This window comes from Thunnus thynnus, chromosome 6 (assembly GCF_963924715.1).
Source record: "Thunnus thynnus chromosome 6, fThuThy2.1, whole genome shotgun sequence".
NCBI lineage: Eukaryota > Metazoa > Chordata > Actinopteri > Scombriformes > Scombridae > Thunnus > Thunnus thynnus.
Genome location: NC_089522.1, coordinates 15,874,583 through 15,902,188, shown reverse-complemented (window position 1 = coordinate 15,902,188; position 27,606 = coordinate 15,874,583). Strand labels below are relative to the sequence as shown.

The 27,606-nt window shown below is 39.3% G+C and overlaps 2 protein-coding genes across 4 annotated transcripts; one reads left to right on the top strand and one right to left on the bottom strand.

Moving 5' to 3' along the window:
- Window positions 1–158: 158 nt before the first annotated feature.
- srpk1a (SRSF protein kinase 1a) lies at window positions 159–12,637 on the top strand. 2 transcript variants are annotated; one of them, XM_067592075.1, is made up of 16 exons: window positions 159–300; window positions 916–970; window positions 4,353–4,480; window positions 4,721–4,829; window positions 4,986–5,073; window positions 5,360–5,447; window positions 5,940–6,046; window positions 6,285–6,450; window positions 6,538–6,563; window positions 6,664–6,892; window positions 7,040–7,429; window positions 7,621–7,721; window positions 8,229–8,336; window positions 8,539–8,608; window positions 11,064–11,156; window positions 11,474–12,637. In XM_067592075.1, the coding sequence occupies exons 1-16, from the start codon at window positions 288–290 to the stop codon at window positions 11,656–11,658; spliced, it is 1,956 nt and encodes a 651-aa protein (XP_067448176.1). In that variant the 5' UTR covers window positions 159–287; the 3' UTR covers window positions 11,659–12,637. The 2 variants fall into 2 exon arrangements, with proteins under 2 accessions (XP_067448176.1, XP_067448175.1); XM_067592074.1 differs by lacking the exon at window positions 11,064–11,156 and adding an exon at window positions 9,724–9,816.
- A 206-nt stretch (window positions 12,638–12,843) lies between these two features.
- On the bottom strand, window positions 12,844–22,113 carry lhfpl5b (LHFPL tetraspan subfamily member 5b). Of its 2 annotated transcripts, XM_067592078.1 has the most exons (4): window positions 21,200–22,113; window positions 16,003–16,387; window positions 14,118–14,354; window positions 12,844–13,096 (listed from the first exon to the last, which is right to left on the bottom strand). In XM_067592078.1, the coding sequence occupies exons 1-4, from the start codon at window positions 21,398–21,400 to the stop codon at window positions 13,086–13,088; spliced, it is 834 nt and encodes a 277-aa protein (XP_067448179.1). In that variant the 5' UTR covers window positions 21,401–22,113; the 3' UTR covers window positions 12,844–13,085. The 2 variants fall into 2 exon arrangements, with proteins under 2 accessions (XP_067448179.1, XP_067448180.1); XM_067592079.1 differs by lacking the exon at window positions 21,200–22,113 and having other exon boundaries at window positions 12,845–13,096; window positions 16,003–17,505.
- Window positions 22,114–27,606: the final 5,493 nt, after the last annotated feature.

The following is a 27,606-nucleotide window of genomic DNA, read 5'->3' as shown; positions in this document are numbered from 1 at the left end:
TACAACTACCTGCTAGTGTCAACACATTAGTCATTGTGATACAGTAAAAGTAAACTAAAAATGAGTCATGTTAGTATCACTTATAAATACTTCTGAATAGCAGGCTGCTCACCCTGTCTTTGTTCCCCTGCAGCTTCAGTGTAGTTAAGTTCATAAAACAGGGGTTTGATGCTCAGGTGGAGCCATCACCAGGGAAGCTCCTCTTGACCAAAACGAACCAGTGCGCATGCGCGGAACATTCGACCACTGGTGGTGTAGCTAACGGCTAGGCTACGTATCCAGCCAACATGGAGAGAAAAGGTAAATCTTTACACCGACACGCCGCACACTGTATGAGTAATGTTAGCCCGTGTGTTGACAGTGCAGCTATTGTTCCTCCTCAGTCACAAATGTAAGCTTTAGCGGAGCAGCAGACGTCCAGAGGGTTTAATTGAACGCGTCTGTCACGCACTGTTGAGCTGGGGTGAGCTATGTTAGCTTTAGCTTCAATGGGACATGTCAGGATTAGCGCTCTACGTCCAGCTTTCTAGCTCCTTCTGTTTTGAGCACCATCTAAAACACCGACAGTATTAACCAGGTGTTACAGTTAGCCACACGAGTGTCCTGAAATGACTTAATGTCCTACTAACGTTACCGTATTTTAGAGGGACGGTTACCTATGTGGGTAACGTTAGCTTAGTGATGTCAGTTGACGTTAGATGGCTCCCGCAATCAAACGGGGTGACTGCAGTTGTGATTTATATGCTGTTTGTTGCAAACATGACACAATACTGCACATAATCACCGAGTTTATGAGCTGTAGGTAGTTTCACACTTCGCCTCAGACAGTGTCATCCCCTTTTGAATGTCAGCTGGACATCAAACGGTAACCAGACAATGGCAAAATAATTGTCACTGGTTTCTTTTTTTTGACAGTTTTGGCACTCCAGGCGAGGAAAAAGAGGGTGAAAGCAAAGAAGACCAGCAAAAAGTGAGTTTTTGTTTTTACCCCCAGTTCAAGCTCGTCGTCTCTTCATGTTGTGTATGAAACATTCGTTCTGGTATGCATTTTTGTGAGGTGCACACAGTTAAAGGTGGTTTATTTGACACACACACACAGACACACACACACACACACACACACACACACACACACACACACACACACACACGTGCTGTCTGCTTATGGTCCAGATGTTGAAATTGAAACAAGGTCCTCGATGGCATGCTTGCACTTTATTTTGGTCTGTGCTGATTAGACTGAAAGGCTGATTGATGCATCTGCAAAGAATCATGGGATCTTGTGTACTCTGTTCTGGTTTTTGCAGTTTTCCATTTTTGCATGGGATTCAAATAAGGGCAGCAGCATCATTCATAAACCCTTGAACAGTTATTTTAATAAGATGTAAGTTGTAAATGATCCGTATAGAATGTGCAGTATGCCGTGCCTAAAATAAACTATCTGAAGGCTATGTCCTAATATAAAAATAGTTTATGGATGATTGCATTAACATAATGCAACATTTGGGGCTGGGAGTAGTCCACTGAAGCGCTGGTCTCCAATACTGATTGTTTTGGTGTACCTAACAATCTACTAATCATGCCATCAGTGGCATCCTCTGAGTGTTGCATAACAGCCTGTGCTATATTTAAAACCAGAGAATGAAGAAGCCCACATCAGCCCACCGAAGCATGGTGTTTCACTGAAAACTGCAGATACTCACCTCCTAACAGTGTTGTTTTCATGGCATATACTGGCATCTACATATAGGAATAATAGCATGATACTAGAAACTAAATATATATGGTATAACAGCAGCGTTGCATGCTGCAGTCATCCTTTCATACTGAGCGCTATACGTATTGAAGAGCAGTGACGCTGTGATCTTGAAGGCATAATGCAGTGGAGGAGCTATAGTCTGAATCAGTAAGCAGGGTAAACGTCAGTAATTAATTGTAAGTCTCTCTTGAAAAACATGCACCAGAACAATTTGAGTATCAGAGCACACGGTTGCCTTCACACCAAGTGAAGAGCACCAGTGTAAAAAAAAAAAAAAAAAAAAAAAATAGGAACACCCACCCAAAATTAGAGCAGCCATTGTTTTTCTTCTCATGAAAAGATGATTAATTGTAGTTGTGTCTGGCTTCAGATGTAAGTAGTGGTATTGTTTTTGTTCGTCCCTGTCTCTATTCTTTAATTTAAGAGCTATGACTGAGAATGAGATTTAAGAAGATTCATTATGAGCACTGATTCTAATTAATTAAGATTGCAGTAAAGCAAGAGTGGGTGTTTCAAATGGAAAAGCCGTCATTAGAAAGTCAAACTTCAGTTAAAACAATTCTGTAATTAATCACAGATGCTTGTTCTGTTATTGCAGCGCAGGAGGTAAAACGGCGACTGTGTCAGGCTCGAACAAGTAGGTTGCAGATTATGTGGAAACCAGCAGCCCGTTTGTGAGACACTGCAGACCAGTTTAGCAATTTATTTGAACGGGATCTCGGCTCTCTTGGCTCCCGTAGTGATGAGCAGCCTTAATCTCCTTTGTGGAGGAAGTAACATCAGGCTGTTTGGCTTTGAAGTTAATATTAGCAGCTGAACTGCTGGCAAACACAGATTATAGGATGTTACATGTATATTCACATGCAAATTTTATTTTGATTACTGCATAAAATGACAGAATATGTTGTTCTGACTCAATTAATGACATTTAAGTATTAAACTTTAAGGTACAGTCACTTCTAAAGCAGGTACATTTTCTTATGTAGGGCATTATTTATTATATAAAATGTCTGAAAATAGATTTGGGTGGGTATTGTAAGCTAGCCTGTTACTTCACTGCTGCTGGCTTTGAGTTGAGTGTGAGCTGCAGTTACAGTCAAATCACCAGTAAATACAAAAACAAAAAGTCAGTGACTCCTCCAAATATTTAATGCCAAACATGAATCATGTACAGACATTTACTTGTTTATTTTTTCTGCCCTTCTAGTGCACTAAATATTACTAGTCAGTGTATTTTTTGTCTGCAAAACATTTTACCATATTTCTATGGTAAAATTCTCTATTCTTCATTTTAGTTCAGACTCGCTTTTCGTCTCCTCCATCTGACAACCTGATATAATGACAAACTAAGTGAGCTTTGTAATTGCGAGATGGCAGTAGCATGCTGCTCTCTAGAGTGAGAACACTTCCCTACTCTTTATCTTAATGATAACGCACATACATTTTCTTCTTTAACGCAGCTGTGGTTTCTTTGCCCCTGATCCTAGTAATTTATCAAACAGTGTCCACCGATATGGAGCACTGAAGTCCTGATTCTGTTTTTATATTCTTCTATATAATACAGTCGCACAGCGCACACTTTGCCTAAAATAGGCCTGCGTTAAAATTAGTAAAGCCATTCAGACGAGTGTTGACAGCTGAATAGCTGTGCATTAGGAATAGCCTGCAGCACTGATTTCCTTAAATGTTTCCTATGTTTTGTATAGTGTGATAGATAGGAGGTCTCACTGTGGATCTGTTGTGGCAGGAAGGTTTCAACAGGATTTTACCTCCAGCATGAACAAGATATAGAAGTTCAAATGCAGTTTTTGATTATCAGCAGCACTTTAGAGGTGTGGTCCACCTGAAGAATGTTTTTTTTAAGCCAGGGTGTATTTGCTTGCATTGCTCGTTCACAGTCTCTGGGATTGTGCAAGCTTCTGTTCATTTGTGTGTGTGTGAATATTTGTTTATAGCAGATACAGATCAATTAAAAATTGCCTTTGATTGGTTTCATCACCGATCTTGCAGATTAGCTCTGGACATCTCTTAATATTTGTCTGATCTGCTCTAAAAGTTATGGATCATTCTGAAAGGTCTTAACATGAATTTGTATCTTATATTTAATTGGTTAGACCTTGAAAGATTCTTATGATGCTTTTGTGACATCAAGGCCAAACCAAGACACTTACAGGCTATTACACCAAAGCTCACAATTTATTTTGTAGGTTGTATGATTCAAATTAACAACCTGTCACAGTGTTAAAGGTCTGACCAGTATAGCTGTCCTGTTAGAATAATGCCAGCTGCCTCTGTTTTGTTTTGTCTCAGGAACAGTTACCTGTAATGCATTAAGCAGGATTTGGGTGTGGTTACATTTATTAGGTGGAGGTTAGTGGAGGTTAACTGTTTAATAAGAAGGTTAACTGTTTACCAGGTCTGGGAAAGAGGTAGAACATTTCTATAATTTTTGTGAAACATTTGTTGAATAGGAATGCATTTCTATAATTAAATGAGAGGTAACTGAGCGGTGACTAAGGCAGGGCGGAATATGGCCGGGACTGTGTCTCTAATGACGTCCATGATTGTTGGCATGCATGTGTTTGTCCATCAGGCAGCCAGCCAATCCCAGAACTCGACAGCAGCCCCAGCTAGAAGCCTCGCCTCAGGAACCCGAGGAACCTGAGGAGATTCTCGGCTCTGATGATGAAGAGCAGGAGGACCCTAACGACTACTGCAAAGGTGAGTCCTGTCTTACTCAGTATGTTTACATGTACACTATAATGTTGTTATTGTACATAACCATACTGAAACATTTGATTAAAGCGTTTTATGGTTTGCAGTAAACAAACTTCCACACTAACTGAATTATGCCCCTTACGGCCTTAATTTAACTAAGATAACCCGTTTAAGGTAAACATGACTGACTATTAGCACTCCTTGTTGAACTTTGTAGTCAACAGGCATTTTCTTCTCTTCTAGGTGGCTACCACCACGTGAAAGTAGGCGACCTTTACAACGGAAAATACCACGTAATCCGGAAACTGGGATGGGGACACTTCTCCACTGTGTGGCTCGCCTGGGACATCCAGTATGAAAAAACTTTATTTCATATTTTTACAGCACAGTTTTGATTATGAGACCTGAAGTTGGATACAGACTCAGTAGCATCTGGCTCTGAGACTGTTGTTGTAGGATGTTTCACAGTGCTTCCTGTTGGCAAACGTTACTTACTCTGTGGTTGCAGGGTGAAGAGGTTTGTTGCAATGAAGGTGGTGAAGAGTGCGGAGCACTACACAGAGACAGCAGTGGATGAGATCAAACTCCTCAGATCTGTAAGTAGCTGAGTTTATTTCCCAGAGTAGGTTCTTCTTTGATATGAAGTCATTTAAATTACAATAAATCACAGTTCATGCAAACACATATATTCAGAGCTTGCTTACAGTGCAAGTCACAAATTATTCATAGCGTGTAACTACAAATGCTGTGTAACAACATTCAGCATGTTTGGCAAGTGAATTCAAGCAGTGTTTCATGGTTAAACAGACATGTTTGCCGATCCTGTCTGACTTCAGTACGTGCGATTGTGTTAATTGCGTTATTCTGTTTCTGTGTGTCCAGGTAAGAAACTCAGACCCCAATGACCCCAACCGGGAAATGGTGGTCCAGATGGTAGATGACTTCAAGATCTCTGGTGTGAATGGAACTCGTATCCTTTACAGCCGAGTACTGCTAATGCTTCCTGGTCTTTTTTTTTTTTATAACTCAGATTTGATTTGGTTAATTGCTTCCTACAGGAAAGACCAGCCTGTTTATTCTTAGAAAAATACTTTGTCTTGAAAGGACCATTCTTTCCCCTGGTGTCAAATTTAGCTGAAAAACATGTAAAGTAAACAACAGGCGATGGCTGTACTGCTGAGAGCCTTGTTTGTCCCAAACAGACCTCAACCTATCACAACACTTTGGCTTAGTACGATCCTCCAAATGCCACAGGGATAGTTGTACCTGTAACATGAGACTCCCTAACAACACTGTAGTGTTTGCACTCATTTGACCTGCCCTCTTTTCTGTATAAATAATGCTACTGAGCATGTAGTTGAATGGCTACAGGACCTCAAGATGTTTCATGAATTGTTTTCTCCTGATTGGTTTTCAATTTGACTTGTGTTGCATTGTTACTATCTTAACTGCTTCCCTTCAGATGTCTGCATGGTATTTGAGGTGTTGGGACATCACTTATTAAAGTGGATAATAAAGTCTAATTACCAAGGATTGCCCCTGCCTTGTGTGAAGAGCATCATAAAACAGGTAACATGAAAACTCCAGTGTCACACCTTTTGTGTGATGAAGATTCAGACGTAACTTACACCAATTTACAAAAGCTATGTACTCTCCAGGCTGTGTGATGGGTAGAAACCAGTCGGAGCGGAGCATGTTGTGATAATTTAACTTTTAAACAGTATAGAAGTCAAACCTGCCTCTAAACATGACAAATGGATTGAGAAGTCAAATGTTCATTTTCATTTTCCATGAATTCATTTTCCAGGTTCTCCAAGGTCTCGACTACTTGCACACAAAGTGTCAGATCATCCACACAGACATCAAGCCGGAAAATATCCTGATGAGTGTTGACGAGCCTTATGTCCGAAAGCTTGCAGCAGAAGCCACAGAGTGGCAGAGGGCTGGGGCACCTCCTCCCTCCGGTTCAGCAAGTACGACACACAAACACACACACTCATATGTACATCCATGAACATTTTGTTGTAACTGTTTGTACTCATCTAATATTCTCTTTTCAGTAAGCACGGCGCCTGCTCCAAAACAGGTACAACCCTTTTACTGTTTCAGTATAAGACAAATTCAAAGAAATCCTACAGATATATAATCATCAATGTGAGCCTCTTATTTACTCATTTCTCCAACAGACGGTAAAAATGTCCAAAAACAAGAAGAAGAAGTTAAAAAAGAAGCAGAAGCGTCAGGCCGAGCTGCTGGAAAAGTGCATCATGGACCTAGAGGAGATGGAAAAGACCACAGAGACACGAGAGGAAGAAGAGGATGAAGATGAGGACCCACAGTCTCCGAAGGGACGGGCCTGCGCTCCCCTCAGACAGGTGTCTCCTCAGGAGCTGGGAAACGAGGATACGAACGAGGGTAAGAAGCCAGCATCACCGGAGTAATGTGTGTTTTTTTATTTTTTATTGCTGTTGGTCAAAGTTCTGTCAAAGCTGTTATACAGTAATCTGTACGTCTCTGGTGTGACTCATTTGAAAAGAATCTGTCCTTTCCTGATACTCCCAGAGAGAAATGTAAATGCAGATCTCATGAGGGTGGGACGAGATGAGCTATCGGAGGTGAACTGTAACGGCTATGCGGAGGTGGAGCAGAGACAGTCCCGTTGGAGGGACGAAGACCAACACAACGGCAACGCAGAGCCCACAGAGAAATGTGCCAGTAAGGAGGAGCAACACGAGAACTCCCCTGTCCACCCCGTCTGCAACGGTGTGGACTCTGCAGATCTCAAGGAGCTGGACACTGAGACTGAAGGCAGGGGAGCTCACAGCAGTGGAGTAACTGAGAGACGCCTTCCTGCTGGGCTGGAGGAGGGAGAGCTGGAGCAAAGCATCTGTCAGGAGGACGGAGAGGACAGACCCGACTGTCAGTATGGAACCGAGGAAAGCCTGAGAAACGGTCAGTCAGCCAAAATCAGTGCAGCCACTAACTGCCAAGAGGTTTTCTGGAAGCTGTTTGCTCTGGAAGATTAATAAAGGCTCAGCTATGTGAACTTTGAAATATTGATTTTTAGACTTTCTTTTATTAGATGTTTAATACATCCTTATCTCTCCCTCTGTCTCTCTCTCTCTCTCTCTGCTCTGATGTAGGCAAGCTAACAGCAGGATCCCTGCTAGTTAACCCTCTTGAGCCACTCAATGCCGACCAGATCAAGGTCAAGATTGCAGATTTGGGAAATGCTTGCTGGGTGGTGAGTAGTCTGTTAATGACCTGAGGGATTTCCTGATTAAGCAAGAAGCCTTCCAGCGAGGGACACATCCAGTGTCATCCAGCTACCAAAATAGAAATACATCCAGCTCTATGTTTTATTCTTTACATTGATTTAGGTTTAGTAATCGAATGGCAGATGCAGCTCAGTACAGTTCTCCTCGCTCTCTGTTGCAGAGCAAAGTGGAGTCCAAACACACACACAGTTATAACACTTAAATATATTCCTCTCTTCTACTGTAGGCTCTGTTTATTTGTGTTGTGTCGTGTTGTAGGATTTGTTTCTTCTCCTTTATCTGGGAGATTAATATGTCCTGTTTTATTTCAGTTCGGTTGATTTCTCTCTGTGCTGTGTTTGTCTTTTTTTATTAATCTATTTGTTTCAATTTTGCATGTGTATATGTGTCTGTAAAGCACTTTCTAACTCTGTGTTTTAAAAAGTGCTATATAAATAAAGCTTACTTACTTACTTACTATCTCCTTCTCTCAGCACAAGCACTTTACAGAAGACATCCAGACACGGCAGTACCGATCCTTAGAGGTACTCATCGGTTCTGGATACAGCACACCAGCTGATATATGGAGCACAGCCTGCATGGTGAGAAACTGCACTGACAGTCTATCGCATTGTGTCAAAACACCCCGAGACAGAAATCGTAGTATAATCTACCTTGACAAGGCCTCAGTAGCATTATGAGAGTGTAGCTGCAGGTGGGAGGGGTGTATTTAGTTGTGGTAGATGTATCCTGTCATGCAGTGTGTGAATTCCTGTGTTTATGATGATTGTGTTGTCTCCTCAGGCCTTTGAGCTTGCCACAGGGGACTACTTGTTTGAACCACATTCTGGGGAAGATTATTCCAGGGATGAAGGTATTTCTGGGACTCACTCGCTGTTTTCTCATTAATCCTCACTGCTATATTTAGCAGTGTGTTCTTGAATATGCATATTAGTCTGGTAAGAGTCATTTTGCTCTGGTGGTAACTTTCAACTTTGATTACTACTGTGAAAATCGTCATGGTGTTTTTCTCATTAAATCGGGCCTCATTGGGGTTTAATCTTCATCATGAATTATTTAAAACATCGATCCCATCCACACATCTAATAAGAGTTTTCACAGTAAGCATGGCAACTTATGACTTCACTATGCACTATGCTTAATTTTCACAGTTTCAACACTTAAGTGAGGTACTCCATTACAGTGATGTTGACTGATTTAAATCTTCGAATATTTAATGAGAGAAATATTCCAGTGTAGAATCCAATCATGTGATGATGAGTACCGACATTCCTGTGGTTATTTCCTGTTTAACACCTCAAACCACATTTTTGTCCCACTGGAGACGGGGCCTTCTCTCTTTTTCCTCGATCATCTGTCTTCACCTCCTCATCAATCACGCTTCACATTTCTTCCTCACGCTTCCCGTAAATTAATTTTCATTCGCTGCTTAGCTCGAAGTTTCCGTACTGACTTGATTTTGCCGCAGCATGTCAGGTATGTGCTGAGATGTAACCTTCGGTGTATTGGCACATGTCCTGCAGCTGTGAATCAGCCTTTTTCACTTACAGTGCATGAACTCACGAGCCCGTTACTTCATATTACCGCTGCTTTATCTCTTGCATGACTATCCTTAATTAGATTTTTTTACTAATCAGTCATCCTGTGTCAGGTGCATATTGCTTTGATAGCTGCTCTGTTAGCTTCATTTTTGATCTAATTCAGTCTTTATTGTTTTCGTATGTGAGAGTCAACAGCCTACATTTGTTTAAATGTTTGTAATAGCTTTTGATTTGCAAAATTAATATAGGCTTTCCATCCATATGCTTCTTGTCATACTAGGCTGTCATCATCCATTGTTCCTAATACATTGTTCCATATGACTGTTTGCCATCTTTCTCCCATCCCCTCTTCTCTCCAAACGGTTCTCTCTATCTCCTCCCTCTCCTCCTGTCTTGTCTCTCCTCCACTGATGTGCCTCATTTCCAGACCACCTTGCTCTCATGATAGAGTTGCTTGGTAAAATCCCTCGCCACTATGCCCTGAGTGGGAAATACTCACAGGAATACTTCACCAAGAGAGGTATGCCACCCCTCTGTTTGTGGCCCGCCCTGGGAACGGTGGACAGGAGGAGAAGGGGGGGAAAGTTCCTGGCAGCACATTCAGATCTACCAAAGTTGTTGCTGTGTGCTGCCAGCAGGCCTAATGATGAATACAGACCAGTAAATGTCTGTTACTTTGAACAGTGCCATCAGACATTGATTCAAGTAGCTCTGCCAAAGTTCGCCTGGCAGAGGTACAGTCAGTACCTTCGTAGTTGTAGCCAGAGGACTTGGCTAGATATCAGATACTTTATTGATCTCAGTTTGGGAAATTCTCATGACTTTTTTTTTTCCTCCAGAGTGTTAGGTCAGCCAAAATAGTCTGATTTCATTTTATCAAATACATTTAATTTTATCTAAAAGAATCATTAGATCACAGAAAAGCAACTAGAGAAAAAGTTGTAATGCTTGAAAAACATAAAATGAGTTTCAGAAAACAAAATATTTTAAGTGGTATCAAAAAATACATTAATAAGCGTCTGTAACAAAGTGATAATTATAACAATATCTCCTCCATAAGGGATCCTTGGCCCAAAATATTTAGAGAATTTCAATCCTCCAGAACAGCTCAGATCATAGTCGGTATCCTTAAAACTACTCTGCTACCATTGAGTGAGGCAGGTATCAGAGTCTTGATAACCTTTGTAATGTTTTAGAGCACAAAGTGGGAGTGTTTTAAATTTGATTAAGTGAAATATTTCAAGTAGAATAAAAATGTCACATGTCACAATGTCACACCTCTATATTTACACCTAAGAAGTCTCTGTGAAAATGAAGCTTTGGTATAAACATGATAAATACTTTTGATTTAAATACATTCACACATCAAAGATCAATGAGTTTAAGATAAGTTGAATATCTGTAGGTGATGATAAAACACTACTTTAAATTAGTGTGAGTAACTGAAATGTTTTGTTTTGAGATTGATTTATATGAACAGTTTCATAACATTAAAGAACCCTAGATGAACGCTGGGAGCATAACACTCTTCACAATGTCTGATGGCCATGTTTGAGCTCTGTGCACCTCAACCTCCGCAACAATCTGGCCCATGTGTGCTGTCAGCCGGACCTCTCTCTCCTTCAGCCCCCCCACCCACACACCCAGAGTGGGCCTGTTACTGGGACACTGTCTGATGAATCTGTGGTTTGTCTTCTTGTCTGTCTCTCCAACCCCCTCCCCCCCCTTTCATCTTGCAATCGTCTGCTGGGCGGCTCCGCCATGTAGACCATATAGCGCTGATCATTGAGCTGCTGGGGAGTGTCCCACGCAAACTTATAATGACCGGCAAATATTCCAAGGATTTTTTCACCAAGAAAGGTAAAAAACAGAAGTGTCAGTGTCAGACTTAAGAGAAGAGTCCTGCGTCCTTTTCTGCTGTTGTGCTAGAGCAACTTTGTTCATGTTAACTTTTTATCTGTAAAAAACATTTCCAACATTAACTAGTAACAATCAAAAGGATGACCTGTCTGGGAAATACATTTACCATTAAAGGGGTAAAAAGAATTAATGTAAGTATGTAATGTCTAGATATTAAGAATATACTGCATATATGATGTTTTCAGAGACTTAACTACCTTGTTGTACTGAGCTCCCACATCAAGTGTCTCTGATACAGTCTGTCTGTTTGACTGCAGGTGACTTGAAACACATCACCAAGCTGAAGCCGTGGGGACTGCTGGAGGTGCTTATCGATAAGTACGAGTGGCCCCGCGAAGAAGCCGAATGCTTCACTGACTTCCTGCTTCCCATGTTGGAGCTGATCCCCGAGAAGAGAGCCACGGCGGCAGAGTGCCTGCGCCACCCCTGGCTCACCCTCTAGTGGAGACCTCCAGCTATTGCACCTCCCTTCCCTCCCTACTCTCTCCAGAGACTGCAACAGATCACTTTCCAGTTTGGGCATATCAGATGAATATTTATTTCTCTTTTTTTGTTTCGTTGTTTTTGGATTTCCTATGTTCTCGTTATTGAGCTATTGCTTCTGTGTATGTTTACCCTGTATTTGTTGGTTCTTCTCTCTGTGTGATGACGTCAGGAATCCCGTGGGTTATATTACTTTGTGGTCATGTTGGCTCCAACTGCTGTGCTCCGTTCACCCACCCAACTAAGCAAACCTGTTATTGTACTGCTAGTGACTCATCCTTGTTTGTTACACTCCTGCACTAAAAACCCAAACAAATCAAGGATATGTAGCCTTTATTGGTCATTTTTGTCCCCATAAAAAAGGACTCGCTATCACTTTTTTTCCTCGTACATTTCATTAGTGCTGTGTTCTCTCCTTTTTTTTTATGAATTATTTTATCTTCTATTACACATGTAAGGTATACATTTTGTATTTGTAAAGTAGGCTTAGAAAGTTGCACACTGGGCTGACATTTACACTGACTGTGGTAACGTTCACACAGCATCTCTCTAGACCGACTCTAGTTTCTTACTGAGACACCGATGTCTGATAACATCGGTCATATTATTTAGCCATAATAAATCCATTGTCACCTGGTATTTAGTGTGGTTAGTCAATTAAAATTAAAAAAAAAAAAAGATCTTTCATTCTCATGGGAGGCTGGTATTCTCATACACCTATTACAATTCAGGAATATAGTGTTTTAAAGGTTTCAACAAGACGACACGTTAGGAAGCCCAATTGAAAGGAAAAAAAGTGAAAATAAACTGTATATATCTGTACCAAAGAGTTTGCCTTTATGTATATTACAGTTATGTACAGTTTTTAACAAATCTTATATCTTAGCTAAAATTATTTAGCTGGGTAGCTGTGTTTTAATAAAAGTGAATGGAAGATGTGTTTGAGCTTGGTTGTATGTGTGGCCAACTGTTCAATAATGTCACTGTTTTTACCATAGAAATGGTGAGATCTGATGTTATGTAATGGTGTCCCAAATTGATCATATCAAAGTAAGCTATGTATCTGTTGAAGCCTAGGTAAAAACAGAAACTTACATCAGTGTCAGATTCAAGAACATAGACTTTGTGTGAACAAACTGTACAACACACCATACAATAAAACAGACGTTCATACAGTACAGAACAACAGTGTCCAGCTTGTTTCTCTGAAGTTTATTAGGTTTGAAACAAACCATCATAAAAAGAAAGAAAACATGATAAAAAAGAAAAAGAAAGACAGGTGAACAATCTTATTTAACTGCATCCTGACATTTCAGGATGTTTTTCTTGACCCTTGAAGGCCTTCAAAGTAATCTGCATCACACTGGTCCTGACGGTCCACGCTCATTAGGTTTTTCCTGTAAAAGAAGATCACAGCTCTGATGAATACCTGAATTTGATGGACTTATGACAATGTGCCAGTGCTGGCTACTAAAGCACTCCGTAATACTTGTTAATAGTCACACAGACTTAAGTGTATAAGTAGAAAACAAGTTTAATAATTTGCAAAGAAAGCAGGAGCACTTAATAATGACAGATGAGCAGCGTAGAATTGATTTTTGTGGGCTGACGTCTTGGCAACAAGCTCAAAGCGAACAGCACATCATCCTCATATTTGTACTACAGGCTCGGGGGCAAATGGATGTATGACATCATGTGTATTAAGGAAATAAACCACTGTGTTAAAATAACTTATGCAACAGTCAGTACATACAACATTTCACAAGATAAACTTCCCCTACTTCTAAAAATATGCAAAACAGGTCACACAAAAATAGAAACAACTTGGCTTTCTGCTGGATGAATGTAAATAATATGAAGAGCTCAACATAAACATTCTCATCTGAGCTATGAGAGTATTAAAAAGAAACAGAAATATATTTTCCCTCAGGGAAATTAAAAAAAGAAATTCAATTAGGAAAGTTGACCTCTGAAAAGTACAATTTCCATTACAACTGTTCAAACTCCATCTACTCCCTGATTGAAAGCAGCTAATAAACAGATGATGGTGTAATGTTAACTGCTGTTTCATAACTGACAATAATGAACACTGAAGCTCAGAAGTTTAATAATTCCCAAACCTCTAATACTATTTGTAATATTTTTCACAGAAGACATTTTGACATGCCGCAGCAGGAAAACACAGATATAAAAACTAAATTTAATGACGGCTGAGTTACATTTAGCTGCTTCGGTTTCAGGGTTCTGCTGTTGTGCATCATTGATGTTATTAGTAACACCTGAGCTTTTCCTTCTATGACAAGTTAAAACGCCTACAGCCGTCATTCCTTCCCTACAAGCTCGGGAGCAGAGACGGTTCCTTCCCTGCTTTGTTCAACACACACAACCTTCACCTGTCTGCATTAACCCTTACTGTACCTTCTCCCTCCACCTCAAAGTCATCTGGCAGCAGTTTGTCCTGCCGGTTGCCGAGGGTGAAGGACAGAAATGCCAGCAGGAGGGCGTCCAGGATGCTGATGATGGCCAAGATGTAGGCCCAGCGCACCGTGCAGTTCCCCAGGCTGTACTTATCAGTCCTCTGGCCACACATCCTCTTCACCTCAGGAGAGTCCCAGCCGTCTGGGTAGATCATGCAGCCCATCACCATCAACACAGCTGCGGGAGAGGAGGGACATAGAAATGGCAGAGCCTTGCATTAATTACCTCTTGTTTGGAATTAGGTTGATAAATAATTATGAGGGAGGTTCTTTTGAACCCCAAGTGCAGGATAAGATATGATGTAGCCCCATAAAGTACCAGAAGTTGAATTTCTTTATGGTGCAGCAGAGCAAACAGGCTCACTGGTGCTGTTTGGATGATGCACTGTTACGTCAAATACTCTTCGTCTGGTAAAGTTTCCTCTGGGTTTTCACCACAGCTACTGTACAACCTGGATTAAAATCAGAATTTTGCAGCTTTGTGCATTTCTAAAAATTTACAAGACATATAAGCCCTTATCATAGAGCACATGGTGAGTTTACTTGGCCCTGGTCTGTCTCAGACACAGGTTTAGATCAGCTAACAACACAGCAACACTTGATCTTGTGACATGTAACCAATCCACCATCAGAGGTGTCAAAAGCTGAAACCGGAGCCCTTATTGGCTCCCACAGTGAAAAACAACACATACAGTGACAAACACACACCACAACTGAAACCGGAGAGGTGAGGGGGTGACTCATGACAGGATGAGTTTATCAGCTCACACTTGACAGAGAGAACAGATCAGAAGAGAAGCTCAGGTCTCACTCATCCTTTAGATCCGCTGCTTAATTTTAGAGATGTGATATTTAAATGTTGAAATCTGATAAAGATTTGAAAGATTTTGTGGAATTTGCACTTTGATGACAAATTCCATGATCTTCATTTGAGTGATTAGACTAAATACTGATACTAAAGCAACTACAAGGTTTTAAAACACAGAATAAATGGCAAAGTTACTTTCCAACAGACTGTGACCTTTGATCCCTGATTTGAACCCTAACTAATGCACTAATCAACAGCCTCGTCTTGAACACAAACAGACTTTTTGGTGTCATAGTTACTGTAAGGTTGGATGATTATGACAAAATCATTTGATACAGTATTTTTAACAATATATCTCAGTATTAATAACAATATTTTAGTAATTATTATAGTAGATTTGTTTGGTAATTCATATAAATATGTAGGAAGAGAGAGTTTATTTTGAGTTTATATATAGTTTATATAGAGTTAATTTCCTGTAATAAAGGTTCTTTTCACTTACTCAAACCTTCTTAAAGGCATAAATAAAATCCCAGTTGATCACTAGATTCATAGTAAAAAAACAAAAAACAAAAATCAGCATTATATTGATTTATCTCCCAGCTCCATTCAGTTGTAAGTTTAGGATCAGCACTTTACTATTAAATAAAGTGTAACCAAAACCTGACCCACAAAATCAAACAAAATTATGTTAATTTTTTTCACCTGAATGAATTTATATTCATTTTGCCACTGAATGTAGAAGAATTCAGATTTGTTCCCCCTAAGTTGAAATAGTAATATGATGAAAAGTTCTGCATTCAAACGTTTTGTTGAGTAAAAGTACAACTAGCAGCATCACAGGTACTTGTTATTCTAAACGGACCCTTTCATTCTGTTATTATTAAGCAAATTTAATTCAGGTGGTGGAGGTGGGTCTAATTTGAACAACTTTAGTAGAGTAAAATGTACACTATTTGCCTCTGAAATGTAGAGGAACAGTCCCATAAATGGAACAAGTACTTAATAGGAAACTCACCTGAGGCCAGCTGCATCCAGGCGCAGATCCTGTAGACGTTCCCGGTGTTGCAGAAGAAGAACAAGCTGAAGCAGACCATGGTGCCTACGATCAGCAGCATGGAGGTCCCGACGAAGAACATGGCCGTCCTGAAGGCCGGTGACGGGATGGAGGCGAAGTCCAGCACGCTGCCCTTACAGGTGAGCTCCGAGGTGAGCGCGTTGCCGATGCAGTAGTGGAAAAGGCCGAAGTACCCGGCCTGCGGGGTGTCGACGCTGTCCCCGATCCAGTAGGGCTGGATGAAGACCACCACGGTGATGATGGCGAAGCAGATCGTGAACACGGCCCACATGACGCCGATGGCTCGGGAGTTTCTCACATAGTTGGTGTGGTAGATTTTGGCAGCCTCCAAGGCGGGAAGCAGATCCATGTTTAAGACCAAAAAGAAAAAAAAAAGTTTGAGTCAGAGTTTTACAACTTCCAGAAAACACTTGTCGGCTTAACTTCACTTTTTTCTTGTAAAATCAGTAAAATATCTTGAATCTGTTATTAAACTAAATCCATAAGTCCTGCTGTAGATCTTTAAACACGCCTGTTGCCTCAGTGGCTGCTTTGCATAGAAAGACCTGTCTCAGGATTCAGCACCCTGGACAGCACCCTCATCGCTTCAATTAATGACGTGGCTCTGACGTCAGAGATCGACAACTGCCGCCTGACAATGTGGGATCCCAAAGTGACAACACAGGCTTGCTAGTAGAAAGTAAATAAATGCTTAATTTACTAATAATTGTAACTGCGATTTATTGAGTCGCCAAATTGTCTTTATGAATTTTGACAAGTGGAATTGTTTTTATGAATGAATAACTTTGCTACTGTTGTGGTTTAATCAGGAAACTCCTTCATTGAGGTTTGCTTGTCTTTGTCTTTTGAAAGCAGTTCTTGAAACCTTTTAATAAGCTTTGATATAAAGAGAAAGTCATTCTGGGACTTTCCCTTAATGGTGACCACTTGCTACTAAGTTACAACCAATAAAAACCACCAAGTATCTCTTTTGAAGACCACTTTAAGTAATTAGTCTGGACTTAGTCTGGCCTATTTTCTTATAAATATCAATATGAAGGATGCAATGTTGCATTATTAGATTAAATGCAGTTTAAAAACACAGCCTTGTGTTTCAACCCTCATGTTTCCCCAAAAGGCAAATACAAACAATACGTTACGTTTGGTTCAAACCAATTGATCATCAAGAAAACAACATGTATTTCTCATAAACATAAAATTCTGGAGGGTTTATTTTTATAATCGCAGTTTTACTGCACAGTTTTGCCCGTGTTCAGACATTTTTAAAGGTCATAACGTGATATTTATTGAAGCTCTAAAGGCTCATGGATATTGACTCTGCCTGTCAGCTTGCCAAAGTTTATGTCTGATACCCAGGAAACTTAAAATAAAGGTTTGCTGATATGAAATTCAATATTGTTCCAGCTGAGGCTCCTTATTGGAGCTGTTTATCTGGAAACTTGTGACTGTCAGTGACAGGAACACAATAAGAAATATTATTATTAGGATACATTTAAAAAAAGAAACTACATGGATGGATCACAGCTTTTGATTGTTGTTGCTGAAGGTGTTGGGAGGTCAGCTGCATCATAGTTTTTTGGCAAAAACAGTGAATCTTATTGGCTGCAAACCCACTTTCTAATGTGAGCTAATGAGACTGGTGTGTCTTTATGTAAATAACTCTAACAGTCTCCTTCAAATCACAACAACACATATTTTCTCTTTTTACACTCAGTGTGTTTTTTTTGCCATATTCAGTTTGAGATAACAACTGTGTCCCGCGGCTGACAGGTGCAGCCGGACAGAGCATGTCACCATCTGTGCCCTCCACCCTCAGTGTTTGTAACAAGGAGCTTGAGGGCCTCGTACATGACACTGTGCCATGTGCACAGACAAGCGTTCAGGGATGAGAAGTTGTCCCGCTTCCTCAGGGGATCCCTGACGGCTCCCTGCAACTTGGGAGGGACAATCAGTTGCCAGCGGGGGGAGCAGCATAGGGAAACACAAGTTTTACTTTTGCACAAATTAAAAAATACACAAAAATGACAAGGATAACAAATAATATACAGTGCAGAGAGAGGCAGAAAAGCCAGTGAGCTTATTTGAAGCCTTCATCTAAATAATGTTAAAATTTCACAATGTTACAAAGAGCACAAAATGAACATACAGAAAATAATATGAATACATAAAATAAATACATATAACAACAACAATAATAAAATCAAAATAAAAGCAGAAAATGTGTGTGTGCGGATGTGTGTGTGTGTGTTTGTGTTTGTGAGGGGGATGTTGGTTTTATATTCACTCCTGAGCAATAGTAATGATTCATGTAACTGAGTGCAACAAATAAAACATGGATACATGGACAAAAATACATGAGGAAAAGCAGTTACAAAACAGCAGTTCAATGGTCTTAGACTGAAATAGTTAGGAGACAGTTTGTGGTGACAAGATGACTAACCCTCCTTATTACACCAATGTATTTATTTATTCATGCTAACTCAGTTTGATCTCTCCAACTCAAACTCTCATCAGCAACAATTCTCAGAAATCTTGTAGCCGACACTTGAAGCATCTCAACAGACTCAACTATAATTTTAGATAAATCCTTCGCATATGACTTTCTGCCACCGATAATGATTAAATTAGATTTTTTATATTCAAAGATAGTTTGTTTAATCTGAACCAAGTAGCGTAGGCAGTTAAACCAACATAAGCATCTTTATCAGTGAAATGAAATTTGAATGAGAGCGAATTAGGGTTGAGTCATCTGCAAACATTATTGGGGAAGGGATATTTGATACATTAGACAAATCATTAATATAGATAAGGAATAATAGTGGTTCAATAATGGACCCCTGTGGAACCCCACAGACTAGTCTGGCTTTGTTGGAACAACGAACAAACAAACTGTCTTCTGTTGGAGACATAATCGTTTAACCATTTGTATCAAAAGCTTTTAAAAGGTCTTTGAAAATACTACAAGTAAATTTATTATTATCAAGTGGGGAGGTCACGTTATTAGTCAGTATTAGTTATGAAGCAGAGCCATATAAGTGGAGACTGGTACTGATACTGGTGTTTGTAAAGAACTGACTGTTTCACCTGTTTGACAAGGAATGCAGAAATATTATCACGACCAGCTGAAGATGTTTTTAGCTCTTCAATTATGTTACTTATTTCTTGGATATCAGGGAGCTTAAAAGAAGAGATAATAGGAACATTTCTTTGAATAAAATCCAGTGGATTACCATCACAAACAGAAACTTTGTTAGCTCAATTCATAACCAATATTAACAAAAAACATTACATTTTTGAGCTGTATTAAATGAGTTTTCACCATCCAAAAAGACTGACGGCAGCTCTGGGTTAGTCTTTTCTCTTTGCAATAACTGATTTATTACTTTCTGTGTGGTTTTAATATCTTTTCAACACCTCTTACATTTTTCATTGAAATATTTCTTTTTTTCAGATCTAATGAAATGAATACATTTATTTCTATAGGATTTATGAACATCATGGATGAGAGGAGTATTGAGACATATTTTCTGTACAGTTCATTATTTTTCCTCAACAGCTTCAGTAAGTCAAATGTAAACCAGGGCTTATTGAATTCTTGACTGTATTTCTTGGTAGGACTGCCAATTGAAACTAAAGCTAATAACTTTCATAAAATTTTGATATCACATGAAATACAAGCATGTCTTTAAATTTAAAAATACCAGACTTGCTTATAATCCTTTTGTGCATTATTTTCTTGGTATGTTAACCTTTATTAAAGAGTACTGGAATATGCGAAAATGATCTGACAAGTCTGAATATAAGACCCACGATTTCATTCCTTTGCTCAAAGAATTAGTTATCAATCAAAGTTGCTGAATTTTCTTTAACTAATGCAAATCTATGAATAAAAAGGGAAAAAATAACTAGAATAAACAATATTGAGAAAATCCCCAGTAAGGGTATCTAATTTATTTTTTAAGAGGATTATATTGAATTATATCACCTAAAATGTAACAGAGTTTATCCTCATTGCTTAACAGGTCAAGAGAACTTGACTTTCATTAAAATCTTTGATGACAGAGTCCAATAAATAAAAATAAATAAATAAAAATAACACCAACAATAAGAGCTCTAAAAAACACTGATGTCAGAGAGAGATCATCCCTAATTTTAAATCCATAGTCACCATTAATAAACAGAAATCTGCGATCTTATCCCTTTTATGCAGTGAACCGCACTGTATATAGATAATTAATTATATAGTTTCTCTAGAGACCCCTGTAAGCCATGTTTCTGATAAAGCAATAACAGAAAAGTCATGTTTGAGTGAAGACAAATAATGAATGAATTTGTTATAGTTGCTGGACAGACCTCTTATATTCAGATAAGAGTAGAGAATATATTCAGAGACATAGAAACACATAAGTCATTAAACTGGGTTTCATTATAAAAGCTAGAGGTTAGAGGCATCAAATGATGAAAAAAATTAGGTCTGGGTCAACACCAAAATTCTAGATCAATTGTAGAGGGATCAATGGGCCTAAAGATCTGGTCTTCAAAACCAGATTTGTTGTAGTCCATAGTGTGTGTAAAGAATAATGTGCTGTAGATGTGAAATCAAAGTATAAAGTTAGATGCCTAAAGGTGAAGACTTATGAGTCAAACTAAGTTTATTGTATCTCAAATATGTAATGTTACCTCTAGCTGCCTTCATTGCTGAGAGTAGTTCTTCTTTGCCGGACAGCTTCAGGGAGTCCTCATCGATCAAGATGTCTGAGCCCTTCAAGTTTTCAGCTTTATCCACAACAGCAAGTCTGTCCTTCAACTGCAGAAATCTGACCACATTGTGTCAGAGCTTTTCTGATGAAAACATTGGCTTTCCAGTCCTATGAGCCCAATCCAGCTCTATTTTGAAATTATCCAGTTGTATTTTTTCACTATATAATTTTCTCACTTTTTCTTCAGATTCAGACACCTTTTCTTTCCCAGACTCTTTAATACCATCTACAATAATGTTGTGGCATCTTGTCTGAGAATGAGATCAAACTTTCGCAAACTGTGTCCAAATCTGTCCAGGTTTCATTACAGCTCTTGGACTAAGTTATTATGAGATTTTAAAATCATCAAATTCCTCTTGAATCATTTCCAGACTCACCTTGAGATCATAGACTTGCTTTGACAGATCATCAATCCTCCTGTTTGAAGAACCAACTATGATCTGTACACAAGTTTTGAACCTTTTTTCTGGTTGTTCAAGCAAAGTTCTGTAGACGTCTTTTCGCTGGTCCAACAATTCACCCACTTGAGCCATGGTGACATATTCCTCAGTGGTGTTGTTTGAAACTTTGGGTGTCATGGTTTGGTCATCAGCCTTCAAGGCCCACTAGGCCCTAGTTTCAGCAGGATAGACCCAGAAATCTCCACAAGATACTGGTGATGTTGAAAATGTTGCTGTAGAGAGTTGGTTAGACTCCTCTTAATTCAATCAGCAACAGAAACTCTGAGTTCTAGGCAGGATTCGTCAGATTATTGTTAGATATAAAACCAGCCACAAGTTCAGAGAAACACAGCAGCAGCCATCTTGCCATGTACTCTCGTCCTCATGAGTCCATCAGCTCTGCCTGACAGATAGATGGAGAGGGATGATACGGAGAGGAGGCACCACATGTCAGATAAAAAGACTAATCAAACCCGGTCTGTGGAGGAAAGAAAAACTGTGGGGGAGCTGCTTTTGAGTGCTGCTCTAATGAGGCTTAATCCCTGATACACGTTCCAGTCTCTGAAGAGTCTGACTGTCTTTTCAAGATTTCATCAAGCCTGCAGTTCCTTCAGTGATGCCTCAGAGAGACGTGGTGCAAGCATCTTGGTGGAAAAAAAGGTTGCAGACTGATATATGCCATACACTTCCAGGAGAATTAACTTCTTCATTTGTTTTCTGCCATAAAACCTTGTTCCAGGCTTGTTTTATGATGTCAAGAAATGAAAGCCTGTAGTGATATTAGGGAATTATTGAAACACAAAATCTGTTCAGAACCCGTGGCATCAAATTTAAAGATAAATCCATGACCATCTGCTTTTGACCCAGAGCGGTGCTGCCGTTTTATAGCTCCAAAATGAAGAAGAACAGTGATGTCTATCTTATGGGTCTATGTGCTGGATTTATCACAGATGTTAAGTCAGTGTGGATAATAAAACTTTTCCCCTTTTTGATTTTACAGCGTCTTTCTAAGGATATGACATCAGAAGAAGGATGAAGGTGTTTGAATGTCTTTGATTTTAGAGGTGCCGCCGTCCCCTGAATATAAATTAAAGCTGTGTTTTTTCTTCCACTTGACTGAGAAGAATGAAACATTGTTTGCATTCAGTCATTCCACCGTCTGTCGCACTAAAACTTTTTATTAAAAAAACCCTTCTCTTTGGTTTTGTAAAATAATTTTTCTTTGTGCTGCAAAGCAATCCAGCAAATTGATGCCGATGACACACTGTGTAAACACTGGAAATGGCTCTTTCCCAGGTATTAACTACCTCACATGGACATGGACGTCACTGTGAAACTGATAAGATACGATTCCTCTAACTGCTGTTTATGTAAATGACAAAACAGACAATTTGTCTCTAGAAATACAAAATCAATACCAGGTTGAACAGCTAATTTCAGCTTTGTTGATGGCAATTTTTAAAAGTTTTTTTTGTCCCTCCTGTTAACAGTGGTGAAAGAAGTACTCTCATCCTTTCCTTAAGTAAAAGTAGTAATACCACAATGTAAGAATATAATCCATAACAAGTAAAAGTCCTGCATTTTAAAATCCTACTTAAGTAAAAGTACAGAAGTATAATCAGCTAAAGTTTAAGTATTAGAAGTAAAAGTAGTTGTCTTGCCCCTGTGAGTGATACAATAAATATGTTTAATGAAATGCAATATTAATACTATTGAATCAATGTGTAAGCAGCATTGTATTGCTGTAGCTGGTTGAGATTGAGCACGTTTTAACTACTTTATAAGCATCATAAGATAAATCTAAGGAGTCATGAAATGATTAATAGGTGAAGAAAGAAAACACATACAGTTGGGTTTATTTGGGTGTAATGTATGAGAATATAATATGTTGTTTCATGTTAAATTTTTATGAAAAGTAACATTATTAAAGTTATCAAATGAATGTAGTGCAGTAAAAAGTACCATATTTCCATTTGAATTGCAGTGCACTAGAAGTATCAAGTAGATAAAGATGGAAAAACTCAAGTAAACAACATAATTTGCACTTAAGTACAATACCTGAGCAAATGTACTTGATGCACTGATGAAAAAATGATCCTCTCGACCTTCTTTCCATCTCATTACCGCTTGTGCATTAGTGTACACGAGCACCCATTAAGTCATTTTTTGTCTTTATTAAATAATAGATAGTTATGACAGGAAGTGAGGAGATAGAGAGGGAATGATATTAAACAAAGACCCTCAGCTGGCCTTGAACATGTTCAGGTTCAGCCACCAGCACGCCCAAGCAATAACTTATTTGTTTTATGGTAATTATCTTTATTCTAATGTCTCAAAAGTGGACAATAAACTGATGTTAGAATGAGACACCTTTAAATATTGTATCATTGACAACCTCAGGATCTCCACCTGAACATACTGGAGCCACGAGCCCGTTCACACTTCAGACCTGGGGCTGAGCACACATTTAGGCTCTTTACCTGAGATGAGCGAGTTTTTTTAAGCAAACCTGATGTCTGAGTTCTTCTGCCTTGTCATTCTTTTACTTCAGGGAGTCAGGTTTGTTTATCCGTTTGATCAATAATTCCTGTGCTTCACCGCAGTTCAGAGAGGTGGTTAAAACCTTTCCTGTGCTGCAAATACACAAGCTGGAGGCTGGCAAGAGAAAAATGAAGAGAGATACAAGTGAGCACCTTTCACTTGGCCCTACAAACTACAGATTGCAGAACACAAATAGTGATGGACTCTGTTTGTGCACATGCACGGGGGGAGCTGTATCTCGCCTCAGTGATGGCTTTGAATAGATGGAGAAATGCTTCTGATTTATAAAGATTTAATACACCAGGTGTGGAGAATGGCAAGGAGAAATAGTTTCACAGGTTATCTAAATCTTTAACCCAGACTACAACAGCACAGACAGAGACAACATGTTCCAGTGCATCAGCTTTAACATACTGTATAATTATAGCAACGGTAATTCTATTGTTTATTTGGATATTTAACTTACCGTATGTAATGATATAATCAACAAACACAACAATACAGCACATAATATAATTGATACAAGATTTTTGAGGCTGATACCAATATCGATATATGGGAGTTTAAAAAATCTGATAATGACATATTAGCTGATATTTGTTAACACAGACAAAAACCTCTAATGGGAGCCCTTAAAGTCCCCCAGCAGAATGATTTATGTGCCGAGTTTGACACTGGAAAACTGTTTTCACATTTATCTGATTAAAGTAGAAAGTTTCTCTGAGCTCATTGAAAATCTGAGTCTGAAGCGTGTAAATGTGAACGTGATTTGTGACATCACAATCAGTCTGGAAGCCAGTCATGGTCCAGTATTCAACTTAGACAAGTATTAAGTGAAAACTTGAGCCTCCAGTGCAGAAACACTGAGGATGGACTATTGAAGACATGGTGTGTCCAGCAGTTAAACTTGTGAAATGAAAAATATTTGCATATTCATAGTTTCTGGATATTTTTCAGGGAGATGGAGAAGATGTTATTTTAAGGATACTAATGAGGCAACTGAACTTTTTTTGTGCAAAAAAACATATTAGACATAAATTACTGTTCAAAGCAGAGTATTTCTGTCTGAAAATATGTCTGGAGGGATCTTTAAATTCCATGTAGATATGTATTACAAATTACGTAATCAAGATACTGTTTCTAAACGACCTCAAATATGCCTTTGCCATTTCTGTGCTGCAGTTTCTTATTGGCTGACATTTATACCGACACAAATGTATGTGTAACAGGCTAATATCAAGCGGCAACCTCTGAGGCTGAGAAATGAAGCCAATGCAAGGTGCCAAAAACTGCAGTTCCTTGAATGGCCACTTGAGGCTGGCTCCAAAAGTGAGTCAATCCCCGTATATCCCCATGTTAAAATGCCTATAACTCATCTGTTTAAATTTTTATTAAGGCTTGAAGTTATGCATATATAGGGTGTGGCCACTTTGAGTGACAGATAGGTGCCATCACAGGCAAGTTGCTACCATGGCGACAACTTTAGTGAGGTAATGTAAACATGGCATAACCCCAGATTTACAGAGTATAGGCGTAGCCACTGCTGTTGCTATTTCAGTGTGTTTTCAGTTCATGAAAGTTAATTGTAACATTTTGGTCGCCTATAAAAGTCTTGCTCAGCATTTAGTTGTACTAAAAGACCCTCTAAGGAGTTGGATGTTCAGTTTTTTCCGGTAAGTACATTTTGTTTTACTGTTTAAGCCATTAGCATTATCACAGTTAACCATAGACTGTAAATGCACCGTGCTAACCAAGCTAGAGGCTAGCAGCTAGCCTTAGGGTCACTCCACCCTCTCGTCCAAATATGGTCACTTCTGGCTCCAAAAATCCAAGATGGCGATGGTCAAAATGCAAACTCAAGGCTTCAAAATGGGTGTTCACAAAACAATGGGTGACTTCACCTTGGCTATGTCCATTATTTTTTACAAGTCTAACAACAGCTGAAAAATTGGCCCGGATGATTTATCGGTTGGACTTAAGTAATTAATACAGTTACAATATTAGAATTGTCTCCAACACAATAAAAAATACATCTAAATAAAATGTTTGACACACAAAACACGACCAGCAACCACAGAAGCAGAACATGACCATTTACAGAGGGCCAGTTGTAAAAATCAGTTGAAGTCTATCCCAATCTCAGATACTAGTCATGTTTAGATGTTGTTATTGGCCATTCTGGAGCCTTATCAACTCTAATGAGTGGACAAACAACAAAAATCCCCTCCAACTTAACACTTATCACAGAAGGGAAATTGTTGTATTTAACATATGAGCAAAGCTGTCGAGGTTTTTCATTGGAGCATATATGCTGCATAAAGGCAACACACGGCTGGTATGCACATACGGTTCAACTGCAGCACTCCTGACATGGAGCTGCGACAAACCACTGCAGATTGTCATTGCTACAGGAATGAATGTGTATGAATGGCTTCAGTCACAAGCCATTAAACCTCCCCTGGCCCTTTGTAAATGGGCAAGTTCTACTTCCTTGCTTCATCATATTTCTCTCCATAATCCAATACGAGGTGTGTGAGCGGTTGTAAAATGGCCTGTGGCAGTTCTAATAACCTTGGCAGCTTTATTACATTTACGGCCAACTTTCATCAAATGAGCGACATGCTTATTCCTTGATGTGATTAAGGTTTGCTGGTGAGACAGAGAGCGTAGTACATCATAATGTTTTCCAGAAATGTGACATATATTCCATCATAATTGTACCTTCTTTATGTGTTATTATTGTTTAATGTTATGTGACTCATTTTCCTTCCCACCAGGATGTCTGTTTGTGTAAAAGATGCTTTTTTTCAGGTTTTGGATTCATGACAAAAAAGCCCGTTTTCACCACACAGATTTAGATGCTGGTGCCAGTTAGAGATGAAGAGGCATTTCATCTGAATATTAACCGTCTTTTAAACTCAGACACTGATTTCTTTTGTGATTGGCCCAGAGGAAGCTGCTGCCCATCAATGCTGGTTTGAGGAAGAATAATAAGATTGAGTTAGGGGTCTCTACTTAGCATTCAGTTTAATAAACCACTCCAATCAGTATGCATGAAGGGTGTTGCAGGAGGGCAAACTGTGTCTGAGTGTATTTCTACAGTATTATCCCTTCATTTCTGTAGTTTTAACCTCTCTGGAGTTGTGCATATTGTAATATTCTTCTAAATACCCCCTTGTGTCACATAATGTGGCTTAGTTTCCCTGAAGCAACAATGTGTGAAGATAATGAGCTCTGTGGGTTTCGTGCAGGTGTTGTAATGGTTGTAGCAGCTCTACACAGGACAGGAGGGGGGGTGAACATCTACATTTTTTCTCAGAGCAACGGCTTGTGTTCACCAAACAAACCCAAACCTTATCCTCCCCTCTTCCCCTTCATTATGCCACCGCAGCTTCAAAGACGCTTGTCCTGCCATCAATGGGGCCAATTTTTTTTTCATCCCGCCTCTGTTTGGATCGGTGCGGTTTGGCAGCAGAGAAGAGGAGCCGCTCCAGAACTCAGCCAGACGCGTCTTGTTATTTCAGACAGAGAAAAGAGCACAATGGGCTTTCACACCCTCAGCGACCCAGCACCGCTGTATTTGGGATAACTGAGGCATTCACTATGGTCACAACTCTTGTGGAATTTGTGTTTGGTGTCACACTAATAAGATTTTTCCCCACTATTGACACTCTGCTTTTATGCAAAAACAATACATGAAAATGTAGAAAAGTGTTTCTTCTCTGGGTTTGTGAGCTCATTACATTGATGAAAAAAAAAAATTATTAGCCAAGATTGTCCAAGAGGGGGCAGTACACCATTTA